This window comes from Artemia franciscana, chromosome 11, assembly GCF_032884065.1.
Source record: "Artemia franciscana chromosome 11, ASM3288406v1, whole genome shotgun sequence".
NCBI classification, from domain to species: domain Eukaryota; kingdom Metazoa; phylum Arthropoda; class Branchiopoda; order Anostraca; family Artemiidae; genus Artemia; species Artemia franciscana.
In genome coordinates, this window is record NC_088873.1 from 13,107,118 (window position 1) to 13,128,893 (window position 21,776).

At 33.5% G+C, this 21,776-nt stretch overlaps 1 protein-coding gene across 1 annotated transcript in view; it reads right to left on the bottom strand.

Moving 5' to 3' along the window:
• Positions 1-13,216: 13,216 nt before the first annotated feature.
• The window catches only part of LOC136032838 (E3 ubiquitin-protein ligase MARCHF3-like), a 31,789-nt gene continuing 23,229 nt past the window's right edge, over positions 13,217-21,776 (bottom strand). Inside the window, exons 4-5 of the mRNA XM_065713247.1 lie at positions 19,469-19,637; positions 13,217-17,759 (exon numbers count right to left, since the gene is read on the bottom strand). Coding sequence (XP_065569319.1) covers positions 17,694-17,759; positions 19,469-19,637 — 235 coding nt within the window. The 3' untranslated portion in view covers positions 13,217-17,693. The remainder of the gene's footprint in view (positions 17,760-19,468; positions 19,638-21,776) is intronic.

The window sequence follows — 21,776 nt, forward strand, 5'->3', positions numbered from 1 at the left end:
CTCGATGTTTATGGTCAAAAATCAAACGAAATAAATTCCGTTTAGAAAAACTTTCTTGAACTTTTATTAAAAGCTTCTGAAAGAAAACTGAAGTCTTTTGTTTCTTAGAATGCCAACATATCCATTTTATTTGTTTTACAAAATCCTCTCGACTAAGAAAATAAATAGACACACTTGTGGCATCTCAAAGGACATGCTAGATTTACTCTCCTACTACCAGTGTACCACTACTAGAACTGTACTTTCTAGGCTAGGATTGCTTCTATTATTAAAAAAAAAATATTTAAGCATCACGATTATCTTACAAAAAGGGGTAAACTGTGCTGTCTATCATTAACATGGATATAATTTAGGCTGTCTTTTATGACACATTGAATAGCAGTTTCTTTAATTTTCAGTATGTCTATAAAATACTTTCTATTCAATGTCTGTTTTGAAAATTTGTACAAATTAATAAAACAAAGATTAAAATATATTTTCTTAACAAAAACAAAGCAATCAATGCAATTTTTCTGTATAACTGAGTACTGTACATGAATCAGCTGGTATGGATAAAAAAGAGATTGCTTCCCGGTAATTCTGTAGTAATAAAACACCGCTTTAATCCCATTGGTTATGTCTTTGGTGGATTTTCATAAATCAATCACATCATTCTTTAATTTCACAATATCTCGAGAGACAGATAGCGCGTAGGATTAAGCTCGCTAAAAGGAAAGAGCAAAATCTGACTCGATTAATTCTTCTATATTATGAAAGTTTAAGCCATAAAAGCGGTTAAAAATTGGTGTTTTACTGTCTTTGGTTGTGTCTGTGACGGGTTTTGGTTGTGCTTTTTCGTCAGCTAATAATATCATTCGATAATTTTTGTAATGCATCGATAGACAAATAGCCCCGCCTGTTAACAACCTGATTGATTCGCATGGAATTGAGTCAACAACAAAAAAAAAGTTAAATTCCACCTGAATAGCTCTCTTATATGAATGTTTAAGCCCGTAAAAGTGGTAAGAAAGTTTGCTTTACTCTCAGTGAGAATGTCTATGACGGATTTACGAAAGCCAATCCCCTTATTTCTGCTTATTAGTTTTCTTATATGAAATCTTAAGCAAAAAAAGAATGAATAGATTTTAGTCGTCAATTTCATTTTTCTTCACATAGTCCCTTTTTTTCAATCTGGCTTGTGTGTGAAATTGTAAAGAAAAAACTATTGGACCAAAAAAAAGTGAAATTTCGCTTTAGTTCGATCGGCATCCAGGAAAGCATAGCTAAAGACAGTAACATACTTTTTGAAGGCACTAAAAAGTAACTATTTCAATAAATGTCAAGATTATATCAAACTGATAAAACCGGAACTATTATTCACCATTCACAAAAAGATGTAAACTTGACAATATATAAGCTAGCATGGTTTTATTTTTTCTGAAATTTAGCGAACAACCTTGTTACATTCTTAGAGTACAAAGAAAAACATATATTCTTTTCATTTCCGTGAGAATAAGTCAGAGAGAGAGAGAGAAAGAGAGAGAGAGAGAGAGGGAGAGAGAGAGAGAGAGAGAGAAAGAGAGAGAGAGAGAGAAGTTTATTAATATTAAATAGAAGACAATACAAAATACAATCCAAAATCGAATTACAATACACATAATTCCCCTCGAAAGGCTCCATGGCCAGGGATACAAGGGGAATAAGAAAAAAAAATATTATACAAGCAATAAATCCAACATTCTTTATTAAATGATCCTTAAGAATCCTTTTAAAAGTCCCAAACGAGTGACATTTCTGCACTGAAGAAGGTAGTGAATTCCAGACCTGTTGACAAGCAATGTGGGGATTGAAATCTGATCGAATAGTTGGGGTAGGCGGAATGTGGATATTATTTGAAGAACGAAGGCTATATGGAGCTGAATTAGAAATAAACATAGGAGTTCTCCACAGAGATTTTGGAGGATTGCCGTGAAGTTGATCAAAGACAAAAGAAGCAAAAGAAATAATGTAAATAGACCGTATACTTTAGAGCTGTGTTGGTGAAGAACAGCTGGTGTCCATAACCAGACGCCGTGCCGTATTATACATGACGAAAAGTGAAAGCAGCGTAGTCGGAAAAGTAGACATCCATACAATGGGGCAACAAGAAACATATGACTGGACAAGATAGAAAAAAAGAAGTTTCAAAATAGATCTAGGAAATGTGTATCTGATTTTTCGAATGATACCCAAACTTCATGAGACTTTAATCCTTATCATGGCTACATGGTTTCTGAATGAAAAGTTCTCGTCAAGCAGGATACCAAGAAACGGGACCACCCGATTCTCTGGTCTACACAAGGAGCCTTGTGACACCTGAAGGTGTGTAAGCTGAGGGAAAGCTACACCAATTTGAGAAAAAATAAGAAAATGTGATTTACCAACATCCAAGACCAAGTAATTGGCATTAAACCATGACATAACTCTCTCAAATAATGCCACAAGGTTAGACTTGATATCACATTCTGTCTTCCCAAGGGTCCCAAGAGTTGTAACATCAGCAAAAGCAACAAGAAAATCTTCATTAGAAGAATTATTGGAACATGACTAAGCATCAGGCTGACACGGCTTGTAACATGCCAGAGGCCCGGTGTTTTTTCAGCCGAAATTAGATCATTAACATAAATCAAAAATAAAATGGAACCAAGAACAGATCCCTGCGGGACGCCATAATATACTTCAGAAGGGCTTTGGAAAAGCGGATCAATTAAAATAAACCTACCAGAAAGATATGAATTAAACCAAGAACAAACGTTTCATCTTATACCAATATGTGATAGTTTCCAAAGAAAAATCTGATGAGTCAAGGAATCAAAAGCTTTACGAACATCCAAAAATAAAGCTGCCGGGATATGACCAAAATCTATTGCCGAATAAGTGAAATTCGATAAAGCTAAGCAAGCATGCTCCGTAGAGTGACTCGCTCGGAATCCAAACTGGAAATTATGCAAAAAATCCTGTGCATCCAGAAAACTAAGAAGCCTGGTTAGCATAGCCTTCTCAAGAATTTCTCTGAAAACAGATAGGAGAGAAATTGGCCTATAATTAGCAGGATCACTCCGAGAACCACCTTTATAGAGTACTATAACCTTAGCTCGCTTGAGAGATTCAGGAAAAATACCTTTTTCAAAAGACATCTTGACGAGCTTAGTCAGTTGTGACAGAATAGCAAGCAGAATGGCACGGATAACCCTTGTAGGAATTTAGTCTGGTCCAGAAGAGGATGATCCTTTAAGAGCATTTACGATACGAGCAACCTCAAATTCAGAAACAGAATTCAGCATTGATGGAACTGAAGGCAGAGGGGGAGTAGGACTAATGACTGAATTAATTAAATACCATGTCTTCCTTACATCCTTCCCATATTCAGAAAATTTCCTATGATAATACTCAGACTTTGCCTTACGACACAAAGAATTAAATATATTCCTATAGGCCTTGAATCGTTCATGATGAGCTAAAGATAGTGAAGTCTTGTAAAGCCTTCCACAAATAATTTTTTTTTCCAGCTTTTATGGAGACCTGGAGTCATCCATGGATTCAATGGTGATATCCTTTTCGAAGTATGGGCCGCTGGACCCCGATTGAAAATTTCCAGGATTCCTTCTTTAACTAAATCATAAAAGGAATCCAGATGAGAATTAAGTAGGCTTAGTTCAGTATCACCATAACAGAAAAATGGGAGATTAGATGGTGATGCTATACGCTGCGCTTGATCAGCACTCTTATATCGAGAAATAGCGAGAAAATGATCTGAAATATTACTAACCAGCCCCAAATTATCTAAAACATCTAGTGACGAAGAAATATTATCGATAAGAGACGCTTGTGTTTTTGTAACTCGGGTTGGTATACAAACTGAAGGTAGAGTTCCCGAAGAGAGTATCATTGATCAAAAATCAATAGTTGAAGCAGAATTGTAATTCTACAATTGTATATGCAAGACGATCAGAAATATGAAGCATAAGGCCACTTCTCGCCATCTGTTTCTTATTCAGCCTTTCCATCCTATATCCTGGAATATCTAAAAGGATATCCTGTTTTGAATCTAGGAAAGTTTCACATAATCCTATAATATCAGGAGTTCCATCACTAACGATCCGTTTCAGTTCATCAAAAGACAAGCAGAGTCTATTTTGTAAATCAAGTAAACGATCCCCCAAAGAGTTGATATTAGCCTGGCCACTACTCGTGGTGGATGGCAGTTCCGCCCCCCCCGACCAAGCCCACGAGACCACAGGTATAAGAAAAAAATTTAAGGAAAGAAGCGTAAAAAATAATATAATCAAGGTATGGATAAATAAGAAAAAATAGCGAAAGAGAAGAAAAAAGAAACAAGGAAAAACTAAGAACTCCCCCCCATGCCTTTCCCATTGATAAGTAAAGCACTAAAACTCACAGTAAATGGTTTTGTTCTAATAATGTACTGTTAGTGAAAAAAAAAAAACAAAAAAACAAATAGCAATTCAAAGAAAAAGACACAATTTTTGTTGTAGCAGGAGATACCATTATATAAGTCACTATTACTATTTTATTGCATCGGACCAAACTAACTCAACAAATAATTCAAGCAGTACTTTCTTCTTATCAAAACACAAAAAGTGTCTGGGCTTCCACAAACTCACTAAACAAAAAAAGAAAAAAAAATCAGTCATGTAATCCAGTCCATAGAATTGCCCCGGCTATTTCCTTTCCTTCGCTGTCGTTGCGTTTGAATCAGGCTACTAATATCTGGTGGGATTTCATCAAACAAAAACATTTCCATTGGCCCTTCCTTAAGGCGACGAATACATAAAGATGGTGGTATGGATCTCGCAATCCAAGTTTCAAAACCTGTTTTTTCACAAATACTGGTTCGGATAGCTAAAAGTTTTTTTTCAAACTTCTCGAACATACGGGGAAGAATCATCGAACAAAAACATTCTGATTGCCCATGATAGCTTTCCCACGAAGATTTTGAGCCTGTTTTAGAACTGCCACTTTCAGCTCCCTGTTCTCCATGATAACCTTTATCAGCTTTTTTCAGGCTTAACATCAGCTATCGTTTATTTGGGTACCTCATGGATTCCAAGGCATGACGAGATTATACTATCGAAAATCGCCTTAGAGTTTACAGTGTCAATCGCTGTCACGTTCCATACTAAAATATTTTTATCAGTTGCTTTACTTTCCAACTTCATCTTTGTAAGCCTTAGGCTAGATAACTGCGATTTCAGTAAAGAATTTCATCATCCAGCACAGAAACGTTGTTCTTCAAATCGTTGGTTTCTACCTCAAGGCTGATCACTTAGGCTAAATACCTTCCACCTCCAATTTCGCTTCCAATACAGATTCTTCGATCTTAGAAATCCTTTGATCTAATCCTTTAAAATTAACATTCAGCTCATTTAATGTAGTTGAATTTTCATTAACTGTCTGTAAAACTAGACTCAAACTATCAGCTATTGATTTTAATGAGATTCCTTCCATAGGACTGGATGTGAGAAAAGACTCGTCAGACTTTTCCTTCTTTCTCTTTCCTCCCTTTATACAATATAGTAATTGAATTCCAAGAAAAAATAGACTGTAGAAATATACTACCACATAAAATATGCTACCACATGTAAGTCCTTTAATTCCTCACTTTGCATAATATTGCCATCTGAATCTATCCAACAAAATTTCGACAGCAAATTAACCTTGCTGAACACTAAATGAATGGTCCGACGCAAAATGGAGTATTTACCTCGACTGCATTCTTGTTTTATCAAAACTTTGTGAGAGTAAATCCGGTTTAAGATATTCACTGAATGAATGCTATACATGAACTGAGGACTATGATCACCTCCTATGGTGTTCAAGGAAAAATATAAGACCCTTTAAAAGGTTCTTTTATCAAGGAATGAGGTGTTTTTAAACCATATAAGAAGCCTCAGGGCTGTTCAAATACAAACAGATTTACTATCTCGTATTTTGGAATGTGTTTTAAAAACCTTAAAGTTTTGGTTGAATATTAACCATAAGAAGACTAAGTCACTATCACTAAGGCTAGGAATAAGTGAATATGAAAAAGCGACGTTGGGTACCGAAAAGATCAATCAACTGGACAGCTTTACTTACCTTGGAGGTGTTGTTAGTAAAGATGGTGAGAACAGTAAAGATTTTAAAGTAGAATATTCAAGGCCAAAGGTGTTTTTATCCGACTGAATGACTGCATTTCAAACAGTAGGCTGCACGAAACATGTGGTTTAATCCCGCTTTCTGCGGCTACAATGAGAGAGAAATTGAAATCGCTAGGGTACGTTTTGCGGATGAAGAATGACAGATTGCCGAACATTGTCCTTTTTCGCCAACCGTCAAGGGGTAAACGAAAAGCAGATCGTCCTGTTGGGTTAATATGATGTCACAAGAAAATATTTAAGTGAAACGGGAACATCCGGGGAGGGTGTAAAGAGGGAGGCTTTGAATTTATTGAGATGAAGGAGTAGCATGCATAGCTATGTTGGCCTCGGGCGGCTTGATGCTACAGTGAACTGTCAGTAGTAACTAGGGTAAATTATTAGTAGTAGTAGTAAAGTGTCAAGGTAACTTACTACGTCTCAAAAATAGTGCCAAGCAGTTCGTGGTAACGAACTGTAGTAAGAAGCGACCCGGCTCAATAGTAACCACAAATCTAAAAAATGGAATTTTGACACCAATAGCTACATCAAAAGAATTGCATTTTAATGCTGATTTCAAATATATAAGTTTCATCAAGTTTAGTCTTACCTAACAAAAGCTACGAACCTGAGAAAAATTTGCCTTATTTTAGAAAATAGGAGGAAACAACCCCTAAAAGTAATACAATCTTAACGAAAATCACACCATCAAATTCAGCGTATCAGAGAACCCTGTTGTGGAAGTTTCAAGCTCTTATCTACCAAAATGTAGACTTTTGTATTTTTTGCCAAAAGGCAGATCACGGATGCGTGTTTATTTGTTTGTTTTTTGTTGTTGTTTTTTGCAGGGGTGATCGTACCGACCCAGTATTTCTAGAATGTTGCAAGATGGCTCATTCTAACATAAATGAAAAGTTATAGTACCTTTTTTAAGTGACCAAAAAATTGGGGGCACCTAGGCCACCTCCCACGCTTAATTATTTTCGCAAAGTCAAGGGATCAAAATTCTGAGATAGTCATTTTGTTCAGCGTAGTCGAAGAGCCTTATAACTATGTCTTTGGGGACGACTTACTTCCCCAGAGTCCCCGTGGGAGGGGCTGCAAGTTACGAACTTTGACCAGTGCTTACATACAGTAATGGTTATTGGGAAGTATACAGACGTTTCCAGGGGGATTTATTGGTTTGGGGAGGGGCTGAGAAGAGGGGAATATGTTGAAGGAACTTTCCATCGAGGAATTTGTCATGAGGGAAGAAAATTTCCACGAAGGGAGCGAAGGATTCTCTAGCATTATTTAAAAAAAACAGTGAAAAAATAAATTTGAAAAAGTTTTTTCGACTGGAAGTAAGGAGCAGCATTAAAACTTAATTCCTTCAACCTCCAAATTTGATTCCAATACAGATTCTTCGATCTTAAAAATCCTTTGATCTAATCCTTTAAAAATAACATTCAGCTCATTTAACATAGTTGAATTTTCTTTAACAGTCTGTAAAATTAGACTTAAAGTATCAGCTAGTTATTTCAATGAGATTCCTTCCATAGGAATGGATGTGAGAAAAAACTCGTCAGATTTTCCTTCTTCCTCTTTCCTCCCATTATACAAAATAGTAATTGAACTCCAAGAAAAAATAGATTGTAGAAATATACTACCACATAAAAGTCCTTTAATTGCTCACTTTGCGTAATATTGGCATCTGAATCTATCCAAAAAAAATTCGACAAGAAATTAGCCATGCTAAACACTAAATGAACGGTCCGACGCAAATTAGGAGTATTTACCTCGAATGCATTCTTATTTTATCAAAACTTTGTGAGAGTAAATCTGGTTTAAGATGTTCGCTGAATGAATGCTATATGTGAACTGATGACTATATGTCAGGACTATGATCACCTCCTATGGTGTTCAAGGAAAAATATAAGACCCTTTGAAAACGTTCTTTTATCAAGGAATGAGGTGTTTGTAAACCATATAAGATGCCTCAGAGCTGTTCAAATACAAACAGATTAATTCTTCTATCTCGTATTTTTGAATGTGCTTTAAAAACCTTAAAGTTTGACGATAAGAATACTAAGTCATCACTAAGGCTAGGAGTAAGTGAATATGAAAAAGTGACGTTGGGTACCGAAAAGATCAATCAACTGGACAGCTTTACTTACCTTGGAGGTGTTGTTAGTAAAGATGGTGAGAACAGTAAAGATTTTAAAGTAGAATAGCCAAGGCCCAAGGTGTTTTTACCCGACTTAATGACCGCATTACAAACAGTAGGCTGTCCAAAAAGTGTAGTTTAATCCCGCTTTCTGCGGCTGCAATGAGAGAGAAATTGAAGTCGCTAGGGTACGTTTTGCAGATGAAGAATGACAGATTGCCAAACATTGTCCTTTTTCGCCAACCGTCAAGGGCTAAACGAAAAGCAGATCGTCCTGTTGGGGTGGGAGGATGTCAAAATGAAATATTTAAGTGAAATGGGAACATCCGGGGAGGGTGTATAGAGGGAGGCTTTGAATTTATTGAGATGGAGGAGTAGCGGGTATAGCTATGTTGGCCTCAGACGGCTTGATGCTGTGGTGAACTGTCAGTAGTAACTAGGGTGAAATATTAGTAGAAGTAGTAAAGTGTCAAGGTGACTTGTTACGTCTCAAAAATAGTGCCAACCAGTTCATGGTAACGAACTGTAGTAAGGAGCGACCCGGCTCAATAGTAACCAAAACTCCAAAAAATGGAATTTTGATGCCAATAGCTACATCAAAAGAATCGCATTTTAATGTTGATTTTAAATATATAAGTTTCATCACGTTTATCTTACCCAGCAAAAGTTACGAGCCTGAGAAAATTTACCTTATTCTAGAAAATAGGGGAAACAACCTCTAAAAGTAATAAAATCTTAACGGAAATCAAACCATCAGATTCAGCATATCAGAGAACCTTGTTGTAGAAGTTTCATGCTCTTATCCACAAAAATGTAGACTTTTGTATTTTTTGCAAGAGGGCAGATCACGGATGCGTATTTATTTGTTTGTTTTTTATTCCCCAGGGGTGATCGTATCGACCCAGTGGTCCTAGAATGTTGCGAGAGGGCTCATTCTAACGGGAATGAAAAGTTATAGCACCCTTTTTAAGTGACCAAAAATTAGGGGCACCTAGGCCCTCTCCCACGCTAATTATTTTCCCAAAGTCAACAGATCAAAATTCTGAGATAGTCATTTTATTCAGCATAGTCAAAGAGCCTTATAACTATGTCTTTGGAGACGACTTACTCCCCCACAGTCCCCGTGGGAGGGGCTGCAAGTTACAAACTTTGGCCAGTGCTTACATATAGTAATGGTTATTGGGAAGTATACAGACGTTTCCAGGGGGATTTATTGGTTGGGGGGGGGCTGAGAAGAGGGGAATATATTGAAGGAACTTTCCATCGAGGAATTTGTCATGAGTGAATAAAATTTCCACGAAGGGAGCGCAGGATTCTCTAGCATTATTTAAAAAAAAAAAAAACAGTGAAAAAAAAAATATGAAAAAGTTTTTTTTCGACTGGAAGTAAGGAGCAGCATTAAAACTTAATACCTTCCACCTCCAAATTTGATTCCAGTACAGATTCTTCGATCTTAGAAATCCTTTGACCTAATCCTTTAAAATTAAAATTCAGCTCATTTAACGCAGTCGAATTTTCTTTTAACAGTCTGTAAAACTAGACTTAAAGTATCAGATAGTTATTTCAATGAGATTCCTTTCATAGGAATGGATGTGAGAAAAAAATCGTCAGATTTTTCCTTCTTCCTCTTTCCTCCCATTATACGATCAAAACTATGAGAAAACCATTTAGCCAAAAAAAAAAAAAATATGCAAATTTCGTTTTAATTATTTCTCTGCGAAGAGCTAAAATCAAAACATGCATTGATTCAAGAACGTTCAAAAATTAAATAAAAAAACATGTTTTTTTAACTGAAAGTAAGGAGCGACATTAAAACTTAAAACGAAAAGAAATTACTTCGTCTAGGAAAGGGGCTGCTTCCTCATCAACGCCCCACTCTTTGCACTAAAGTTTTTTACTGTTTTAAAAAGAAGAGTTGAGAGAAAGAGTCTATAGTGTAAAGAGTGGGGCGTTGATGAGGAAGCAGCCCCTTTCATATACGAAGTAATGTCGCTCCTTATTTTCAGTTAAAAATACTTATTTTTATATTTAATCTCAAAAAGAACACTGTTATTTTATTTGTTGTTGCTGGCAACATTGTTTTGCTATCACCGATTATTGAAATTATGTTTCTGTACCTTTGTACAAAATTAAATTCATACAAAATTAGATTCTGTACTTTTGTTTTCTAGTTTAATGTTGGTGATATAAATTAGTAAATGTCGTGTAAATACTTGATAAATTCAGTTTATCGTATATACAAATCCTACGTTACTCTTAGACATCCTTTAGTATAGTAATTATAGTGTAAAGGGGAAAAAAATCAAAAGTAAAACCTGTTAAACATTGGTTACTGAAGAAGGTAATATATTTGTAAAATAATAAAAGATGTTCTTTTTTTTGACGAATTTTGAATTTCGACGAAGATGAGGAGGGTGTGAAAACGAGGAACCAACACTCCTACCCCTGCCTTGCTTGATACGTCCTTCAATGGACAGTGTTTCATTTTTACCTTAAAAAATCGTTAAGTATGTGTTTTATTTATAATTTTCCCATCCCTGTTTTACTCTCTTCCTTCCTTGGAGTGTATTACCCAATAGTACCTTACCTCCTGAACACAGCCTTAACAATATTCTGTCGATACGAAATACATATTTGGTAATTTTGAAGCTTTTTCTACTTAAAGCTTTGAACAATCAAACCATTAAGTTCAATTGTATTTAAGACTTTAAATCACAATGAAATTAAGCCAAACTAATAACACGATGCCAATTTCTGCTGTAATTTCCTGTAACCCTTTTGAGCTAATTTCTTTTTCTGAGATGAAAAGTTAAAGAGAGATAATCAAAATTAGCATTATAAATCGTCAAAAAAGAAATGAAGAAGTAAGATAGTTTTCGAATTTTTAGTTAAGTGTTTAATTAATTCTACCCTTTTTTTTTATAAAATCGTACAAATTAATATAAAAAAATTATTTTATCGAACTTGTATTGCATTTATTCATGTAAAACAAAATTTTTACAAGAATATAAAAATACAATACTTCATATAAATTGAATACAACAGAGAATACATCGACGAGACGCTGATTCGTGAGAAAAATTAAGCTATTTTCTAACGCACAGGTAAAGTACTTTTTGATTTTTAGCCCGTATACTAATAAGAGCTAGACTCTCAACCGGGCATACTCTTATTGTATTTGTATTTAGTTTGTACATAAAAGAACCTGAATCTGATATCTAGAATCCGGAATTCATCAATAAAATTTATAAACTACATTTCAATACTTAATTGAAATACTTTCAAATATGTAGAATCTTGGATTCCTGGACAAAACTTTACAGAACCCAGGTAAAATTCTTATAAGTTTGTAGAATCCTGAGAATCCAGAGCTCCTAAATACGACCCTCTTTGGAATTGATGAATCGATTGGTAATTATGAACTGAATTCAATTGAAGTGTATGTTTATAGTTAAATTGATTTGGTTTGCTTTTTTATTTTGGTTGCTCTGTACTACCCCACTTCTAATTTTCCATAGTGGGTTAAAAATATACAGTTATTGTTTTTAAGGTTTATGTTCCCTGAGCAATTTTTAGTTATCTTTCAGCTCTCTTACGGTTTTACTAAAAAAGACAATTTTGATAATATTCCATAGCCCACAATTAATTATGCCCATTTGCCAAATTTCGTTTCAAAAATTTGGCGTACGTTGTATTTAAGTAGGAGTAGTAGTAGACAGATTTAATAGCAAAAACTTGACAGCTATAGCTGATTTGCGTTTCTTTACAGCATATTCAAAATCAAACTATACTTGTAAATATAAATCAAGCTATAAACATTAACTCTTATTGTACATAATTTAAGATTAAAAATACCTAAGAACTGGCTAAAAATCATTAAAAGAGGACAATTTTCCATTTTAAACCACGTTTCTTATCTTTTCCAATAAAAAGTTCACGTAATATTATAATTTCGACTCGGTAAATAGATAGACCTGAGACTAATGAATCCAGCGATATAAATATTTCATCCTTATTGTGTAAGTTCCAGATTACCGAAAAACCGCATTACTACAGATGTAAGATTATTGCAAAATTATAATTTCAGAGGGAACATATACCTTAATATCCAGCTGAAGTACTTCAAAATACATCGAGTTCAGGATTAATAGATTAAACTTGTAAGCTACTTTTGAACGCACAAATAAATTTTACTGTAAGAATTTATTTATGCAATATGCAAAAATGATTGCTTAAAAAAATTACATTAATGACATTTCATTTGTAAATTTGATTTAATTAGTTGAGCGACGTTAAGCAATGACTCAATTTATCGATTTATTTTATTAGGCTTTAGTACAAATCAACTTTCACACTTTAACTTACGACAAAACACGTTTCTAAACATTATTTTTTAATAATTGAATATATTATTCTAAAAATAAGGATTAATCCACAACCCGAATAATTTGACGAGTTAACAATGAGTATTTTCTCCTGAAGTAAATTTGACTAAATTCCACTTAAATTGAACACCATACTAAAGGGTATAAATGTGATACAAGAATGAACACTGGTAGTAGTGTCGACAAGAAAACTCACCAACACCATCTAGCATTTGGACTTTTTGTCGTACTTATACTCAGTGTATAACAGTGTAATAACAAGGCAAGATCTTATATCTTTAAACGAACAATAGTTGGGTATGTATTTATGTACCAGGTATGCCAGTTAGAAAGGAGAGGGGGGAATATAGACCCTTAGATTTCGAAAAATACCTACGCTTTGTATTTTTGTTCGAAAAACTACATCTAGAAAAAAAACGTTTTTCCCAGGGGAGGGGGGATTCATCAGACACTGTTTTTATGTGTATAATTCACCTCACCGAGTAAAGATAGGTCCCCTAATACTCAACGTAATTAGTGTCATTAGAAAATTTGAGTAGTGATAAGTGCCTTATTAAAGTTTCTGGGAAAAAAAAAAACACATGTACAAAGCTTGAACAAATGCCAAGAAACTTAAAACACTAGAAGGCGGCATTGATTTTTTTTTCTTGACACTAGCACCACTTTCTACTCTTATAAATAACCCATCCTCTTTGCACTAAGCTAGAAAGAAAACAGAAGAAAAACATTCTCCCTCCATATGACAATAAATTTAGCACAACCAACGCCAACAACACATTTTGTTTTCAAGTTCCTTTGTTGTTAATTTGAAGACGTTTGGCAAATTGCCAAGTAGATGGCTCAGTTGAAACATAAGGATTCCTTTTACCAAGCAGATTTACAAACCCCACTCCGACTAGCATAGAACTAAGAAGATTAGGAACATTTTAAGCAAGTAGCCGTTTTTACAGAACTAACAAAAACAATATAATACTAAGAAAATATTTAATACGTAATGAATAACTGAAATACTTTCTAAAACTGCAAAACAAATTATCAATAAAACAAAAGAATTCATTATTTCTGCCAAACGAATGAACCATTACTCATTGCAAGCAATTTTGACGTAATTTAAATAACATTATCCATTCAACCATGTAAAAGAGAAAACACAGCATGTAAAAGCGAAAACACAGTAAAAGAGAAAACACTCTAAAGAGAAAACACAGCATGTGCACCAAAAACCCTCAATAAAACAACCCTCAAGTATTTATTTTGATTAATCACGACAAAATTGTTAATTTTAATTACAATTTGATTAAAATTAACAATTCAATTAAAAAAATTATTTATTTAAAACGTTAACTTGATTAGAATTTCATTTTAATCAAAAGTATTAGTTAATTGAAGTGCCAAGGACAATAAAATTGAATTTGGATTGTTCGAATTAAAAGCGAAGGCTCCAAAATAATAAAGAAACAGGAAAACCGGAAATTCAATTTTTTAATCAAAAAGACTCCCATATGTAGTTTTCTGATGGTGGCGGGTGCCAAATTAAAAAAAAGTTAATGTGGGTGAATTAGCAAAAATAAGGTAAAAACATATGGAACCAAACAGCTCAAGAATGTATAGCTTTCCTTTGAAAATGTAAATGTCTTTAGGAAACAACAAGCTGTTAATTTTTGAATTTTTATGGGTAAAAAGCGTTGTCAAATGTAACGAAGAAGTTTCACTTACTTGTTTTCACGGTTCAACGTGGCAACCCTGATAAAAATGTCGTAATGCCCTGAAAACATCGTAATATGGAAACAGCCAAAAGAAAAAATCTTGGGAAATTGCGATTTTCAGGTAAGAAACCCAAACAGGTTTCGTAAACAAGTACTTAAAACAGGTTTAAAGGACAAAAAATGCCCCTGTCAAAAAACGACAAATAAGGGCAAGGGCAAAAACTTTCCCAATTTGATGTCCTTGGTACTTCAACAATTAAAAATGGATAGAACTTGTAATATATTTGACAAACATTTTTTTTCTATCAATTAAACCACATGGAGACTTTTGCCCTTTGAATAAACGATTATTATCAACAAAAATGATGGGAGATTCTATACCTATCAAAAATATCTGCCACAAATACGAAAAAGAAGCCAAATAAAAAGGTACAGCGTTAAAGGACGTTAGAACAGAAACAAAAAACAGGTTGTTAGATACATATTTGATAGAGATTTTCTTGGTGTTTATCAACCGACCAAAGCCAATTAAACAAGGCACAATTTCATAGAGTGCACTTTGACAGAAATATAGACACTGTCAAAAGACATTTGACAGGCACTTTCTATTTTATATCAATTGAACAAAACCAAATAAATTAGATACAACTTTATAGTGTGGATTTGAACAGAAATATACACACTAAGATTGTATTTTAAATGTTTGACAGAGGCATATTTGACGGAAATTATTTTGGTTTCTACCAATTGAACAAGACGGAAATTTTTACCATTCACATAAACAGTTATTACCTAATAAAATAACGAAAAACTATATCAAAATTACGTAAGACAAGTACGAGAAAGAAGCCAAATAAACAAGATACAACTTTAAAGGGTACATCGAAAAGACACATATTTTACCCATAAATGGGTTGAAACACCTTTCAATAAGTGAGAGAAACAATGGGGTTGTAAAACCCACACTTACAACCTAATCAAGCATCTATATTTTATTTTTTTAATTCTTTAATCAATTAAATTTCATATTTTGTTTTATAAATTCGATAAATTTTCAGGAAGTTTTTAATGCTTGAATTTAGCATTTGATTTAACAACCCTGATTCTACACGTTCTGAGTAAAACAGCTATTTTTTTCAAATTTCCAGAATTAAAATAAATTAAAACAGAATAAACCTTATGGTATAACAAGAAAAGAGGGGACAAGGGGGTAGCAATCAGACGGAGTACCAGACTAAATATTAGATTACAAAGCAAAAACAGATACATACACACTCCTATTGTATTTTAAACAGAAATGCATTGAAACGCATTTCAATAAGTGAGAGAGGCTGTGAGGTTATAAAACCCACACTTATAACCCAATTAAGTATCTATTTTTTTATGCTTTTGATTCTTTAATCAACTAAATTTTATAATTTTTCTTTGTAATTTAATGAATTTTCAGAAAGTTTTTAATGCTTGAATCTACCAAGTTCTTAATCATTTTGATTCTATCTATTCTGAGTAAAACAGCTATTTGTTTGAAATTTTTAGAATTAAAATAAAATAAAACAGAGTAAATCTTATAGTATAACAAACAACAGGGAGGGAATAGCAAACAGACGCAGTAAAACAAACTGAATCAATATTAGGCTATAAAGCAAAAACTTACTTTAATAATAGCTGCTCACTGAAATAACGGTATAAATTCACTAGATGCTAGGCTACTTTTAAATCACAGGCGAAATGTATATCACAGCCAAATTTAGCAAATATCATCGTACCAATGCTCAATGGCCGTATCTGATCTTTTTTTTTATTTCAATTTGCTTGTTTTAATAAAACTACAGTAGAACTTTGAATACACAATTATGTCTTTACTGAAATTATTTTAGGTTCTATTTACGAATATTATTTCATAGCAATTAAAAGATTACAAAAAATAATTTTCATAGTTTTCAGAGCACTACTTTTTTTTAATACTGAGAGAAAAAGCTAAAGGCTCAGAGCTTGTTTAAAAATAATAATGTATCGAACAATACAAACAAGTAATATATTTTACTACTAAATAAGCTATTGCGTTTCTTATACACCATCAAGTCCAAAATTAAAAGGTTTATCAGACGCATTTTAAAAATAATTTATCCGCTTGTAATCCATGATTCATGAGCTTAATGAAAGTCAGCATGGAATCCTTTGAAACTCCATGTACAATATATAGTTACATATATAATTAAGATGTGATCAAAATAGAATAACGGGGAAACTTATAATTAAAATGAAATGAAAATAGAATAAAGTTTACCCGTTTTTATTTAATTATGCATAGACATACATGCAGTACTGGAGCCTTAGCGGATCCCATGTTGACTTTCATCGAGTTCATGGACTCCCATGGAGTGCCAGCGATTAAATTAATTTTAACAAGTGTCTGATACATCTTTTGCTTTTGGGATTGACGGTATTTGAAAAACAAAGTAGTTTATGTAATAGTTGTACAAAATTGTGTCAATGAATTCATTTATATTATTCGAAGTATAAGTTCTTAGATTTTACTTCATTTTAAACGGAAAAGCAGTGTAATTTAGATAACTACATACTTTTTTGTACTACAATTTGTACGATTGCAAACCCGTATTTAAAGACTTTAGTGTTAAAAACGTCATCATTTTTTGTTTACTATGTACTCAACTTTTCTTCATTTCATTGTAAGCGGGCAAAAAATTAAATAAACATATATGTTACTGTGAATGTCCGAAATCTGGTTAATGTCGACATTCACCGGTGAATGTCCAAATTCCTTTTTCTCTGCTTGGATTCAAATAGCTTTACGAATCACCTTTCTCAGTCTTATGTGAACTTTAGTGGTAAAAGTTAATGTTATCTTAGGTTAAATTAGATTATCAATCTCAGAAATGGACTAAAAACCTAATCTAACCCAACCCAATCTAATTCAACCTTACTTACTTTTATTCGCCAGTGAATATGACATTCACCAATTTCGGACATTCGCGGTAACTTAAATACCAAAGTGATGTCAACCAAACTCAAACCCCTCTCCCCCCCAAAAAATGCCCAAATGAACAGCTTCAGATACCATGTGTTCCTCTGGTTGTAAAACTGTAAAAATCTCAGATACGCTCATTAGTTTCATGCCCAATGATATCTTCATTTGAGAGACTTTTAGAAAAGTGTGGCTTATCACTTTTCTACGAAAACAAAAGATATAAATGAAAAACATGTAGCTTGCATAGAATAAACATTTCCCTAGATTGAGTAATCAGACACTTTCAAATTGAGTAATGCAGGTTACTATAATCTAGACGGAATCACTTTCAACGGAAACTGAAGGAGTCACTATCGGATTGTCTACATCAGGTATCACCTAAAACAAAAGCATCTAAATAACAAAATAAGTAAGGAGGCAAAATATAATATCAATTATAACATTTACATGTTTCAATTCAAACTGCAACATCTGTAAAGACCTTTTTTTTTTGTTTCGTATTTCTGTCCCCTTTCTCGGCTTGCTTGACCTTCACAACGGCTTTAGACCTTCAGCCTTTGCAAATGGCCTACGTCTGTTCCCATGGGTTTAAAACTTATTATGCATATATTATCATCCTTCTTACTTGACTAACTTAGCTGTAAAACTAAACAGAAAGATTATAAATTGCATCACCTGACTTTTCTTTCTACGGTATAATGGTTTGCCTTTCAGAGCACACTATGAAAGTAGATCAATTAGTAATACCTACACTACCTTATAAATTTTAATTGAAAAGGGGATAAACCTCTGGCGTTAATTGACGAAAATATAGGAGAGGAGGACAAAGTATATTTTTCAAAATCTAGGTAAGAGGGCAAATTCGTCATTTTTTTTAGTTTTTTTTTCAATGGAATTACAGAAAAAATCTATTTTTTTAAATGAAAATACCTCAAAATACATTTTTCAAAACCTAGGGTTGAGGAAAAAACATCTAAGGGGGATAAGCGGAGGGTAAATGTTTTCTCTTCCAGCCACCCAGTTGACACCACTTGGTATAACCCCTTTCAACAATAATCTCCCAAATTCACTAAATTTCCCCAACGAAGTTCATCCCATATAACAGCTTTTATAGATAGATCCATAATTTGGCTGTTAGTACAAGAATCCCGACACCAAATTTAAAAACTTATTAAAGTATTTACATCACAAACCTGAGAGGAATAGTTCATGCAAAGATTACAAATTGACTCTAATCTTTCATAAGAAAAAAACAGAAATCATAATTTTCTCGCTTAATAAATAGCATAAACACGAAGCAAAACAGAAGTGTCCTTGGTCTGAAATAAAAACCAGAAAATAGGAACTACATAGCCCTTCATAAGGTTAGATTTCAACCAGACAGATAATATCTACTGCGATGCCCCTTAACCATGACAACACTTGCTGGGATATTGGCACCAAACGCCTCTTTCTCATTTGGAGACATTTTTATGTTGGTAGTATTACTACTTTTAGCATATAGTGGCCTGTAAAGAAAGTCGTCGTGTTTCTTCACTTTTTATTTTAATACCTTTTTTGTTGTTTTTTTTTCTTAATGCATGACTTTGCAATAAACCTTTTCGACTAGAAAGTAGTCATGATATTTCGAGGAATTGTTTTCTAGAGATGTGGTCTTCGTTTATCATGGAGTAAATCACCAGGATGGACAGGTTAAACAACTTAAAGATATTTAGTTAGATATAAGATGATGTTATATATTTGGGTTTTACTGACTCAAATCGACAAATAGGTGAATAAAACCGTTTCAGGGGTCAATAGGGTAAAATTTTCAACAGTGCATAACTCTCTTCATGCACTGACTGAGAATTCAGCAGTTAAATAAAATAAAGCTAATTCACTCATAGATTTGAATTAGGAATGCGTCGTACATAGTTTCACGAGCCATGAAAAAATAATACTTGGAAGGCATACTACTCTTTACTATGTTACTGCTATAGCAGTGACGGATTTTCAACGTATATTTTTCATTAATACCCATTCCAAGAGCACCTTTCACCCATGAACTCAGTAAACGTTACAGCAATAAGGAAACAAGTAAAAATTACGGCAAGAGTTATTTCTCCATTTTCAGCTACAGGGGGTGTACATCTTTGAATTACAATGTCGGTAGGTGCTACATGAACAGTAGCTTTCATTGGAGTTCTTCGTTTAACATTCAGCAATTCAATGACTGATGCTCTGCAACGCCATCTCATAACGACTCCACAATGATATCTGTAATTCAAAGAAACATTACAAACCTAATATTTCGAAATAGTGTTTTCAGTTTTCAAAGAGCTAATTTTTCGACTGGATCCAGGAAACATCATTTTATTATTTTTCAAGTGGGATTCAGAAGCAAGGAGTTTTCCACGGATAGGGCTAGACCAAATATAACAAATTTTTCCCTATTTTAGGGGGAAATGCCTTTTCTTTGACCAGCAGAAATAAAGTCTTGCAACAGTTCAAATTCAAAACAACCAGAAATTACAATTAAAGAATAAAATAAATTCAAAACGAACAGGACTTAAACTAAATGGCCATATCAAACATTGATCCATATCCAAGATTAAGGCTCTTCCTATTATCGTTATGTCCATATTTTAAAAGTCTTTGTTCAAACCCAATCTCAAGGGTCTCATTTAGAATTATTAAGTTTTCTGTTCATAAATGAAAGTATTAAGCTGTCCCTTCACACATGTTTATGCCGAATAATTTAGAAACTAACAATATGAAATGTTCTGTCACTCTGAGACTATGTTAAAAAATGCAGCCAATCTAGGTTTAGATTTATTATGTGACTTATAGCAGTTACACATTCTTTGTTTTTTAATTTTCTTTAGAAAACAGTTTTAGTTGGATTTAGTCTTGTTTCTAGCACTATGAATATACTCAGTTTTCAATTATATTGTACTCGTAATTTGTAACGGATACTAATATAGATGAATAAATAAATCTTTAAACGAGCAAAAATTAAATTGAATATTCAAGTCAAATTTAAAACTAAACAAAAATTACTTCAAGCAATAGTTTGGCTACTGTCCCCTTTGCCCTCCTTTAACCATTTGAAGTTCTAAGGCGTATTGCGTCATTTGCCATTTATTGAAAAATTTTTGTATTTTGAATTCCTCTGTTTTTCAAAACATCGGCGACAAAGAAAATAAACCACAATAATAATCAAGATGGCTGGAAAGAAATAATGAAAATAAGCTGAATATTCAAAATTGAGTTTCCAGGGATATTAATCCCTGGAACTCTCCAATCAAAGATTTTTTCTTAACTTTTGATTTCCAATTTTTCGAAACTACAAATATAACAGGGTGCATAGTATAATTTGTTTTTAGTAAAGCGCAAGTGACGCAATAGGCTTTAGAACTTTTTTCTAAGCTTTTTTTTTTTAATGATTTCTGTCCGTTTTTGATTGTCAAAGTTTGTAATGGTTAATGTAATAAATACTTGTCCAGTTTTCATGGCTTTGGATTAAGAATTGAATTATTCAATACTAATTTATTAGTTCTAACTAGTATCTTTTGATTGACCCTTAACTGTTCCTGAGATATTTCACATATTGCACACACCATTTTAACAAGATGGATGTACATAATATCTTTTGATTTACTTCAACATCCCCTGAAAGTTTCAATTAAGAACCATTTACCGATCCTGATATATTGAACCTACACCTTTTTGACAGCCGGGATGCAGATAGTTATATACTGATTAATTTCAACATCCCCCTCACCGTTCTCCGAAAGCTTCAACTTAATACCTTTTACTATTGCTGAGATACTGCAGAAGCGTTAATTTGACATCCTGGATGCATATTGCATCTTTTGATTTTGTTTAACATCACTCCCAGAGGCATGGTTATCAAGCCTTTTGACTAACTTGAACTAAGTGACAATTTCATGATTTTGACCAATGTTAAGGGGTCTAAAAAGGACAAGGAGAGCCCTTTGTCCTCTAAGCACTGTGCAACAGAGCTTACACAACATGCCCTGAAAGTTTCAACTTAATATTCAAAGCTGTTCCTGAGATGTTGCTGGTGCGTCGTTTTGACAATCAGCATGCACAAAGTATGTTTTGATGTTCAATCTACGGTCATTTGTTTATGTGTTTTTTCAGTAAAGCGGAAATTATGTTCTGGTCTTGAGAAGGCATAGGGCTTATCAGCCCTACTCATGTTAATTTTTGCTCGTTTTGAGTTTGACTCGGCTGTTTATTTTAACTTCTGTTCGTTTCGAATTTCATTTCTTTATTAATAATGATTTGTGATAGTTTTATGCTTGGAAGATTATTTAACTTTATTTTGCTCATTCTTGGCTAAATGCAGATCTTTACTTTTCTTTGAAAAACTTGTCTTGTGGAAAATGT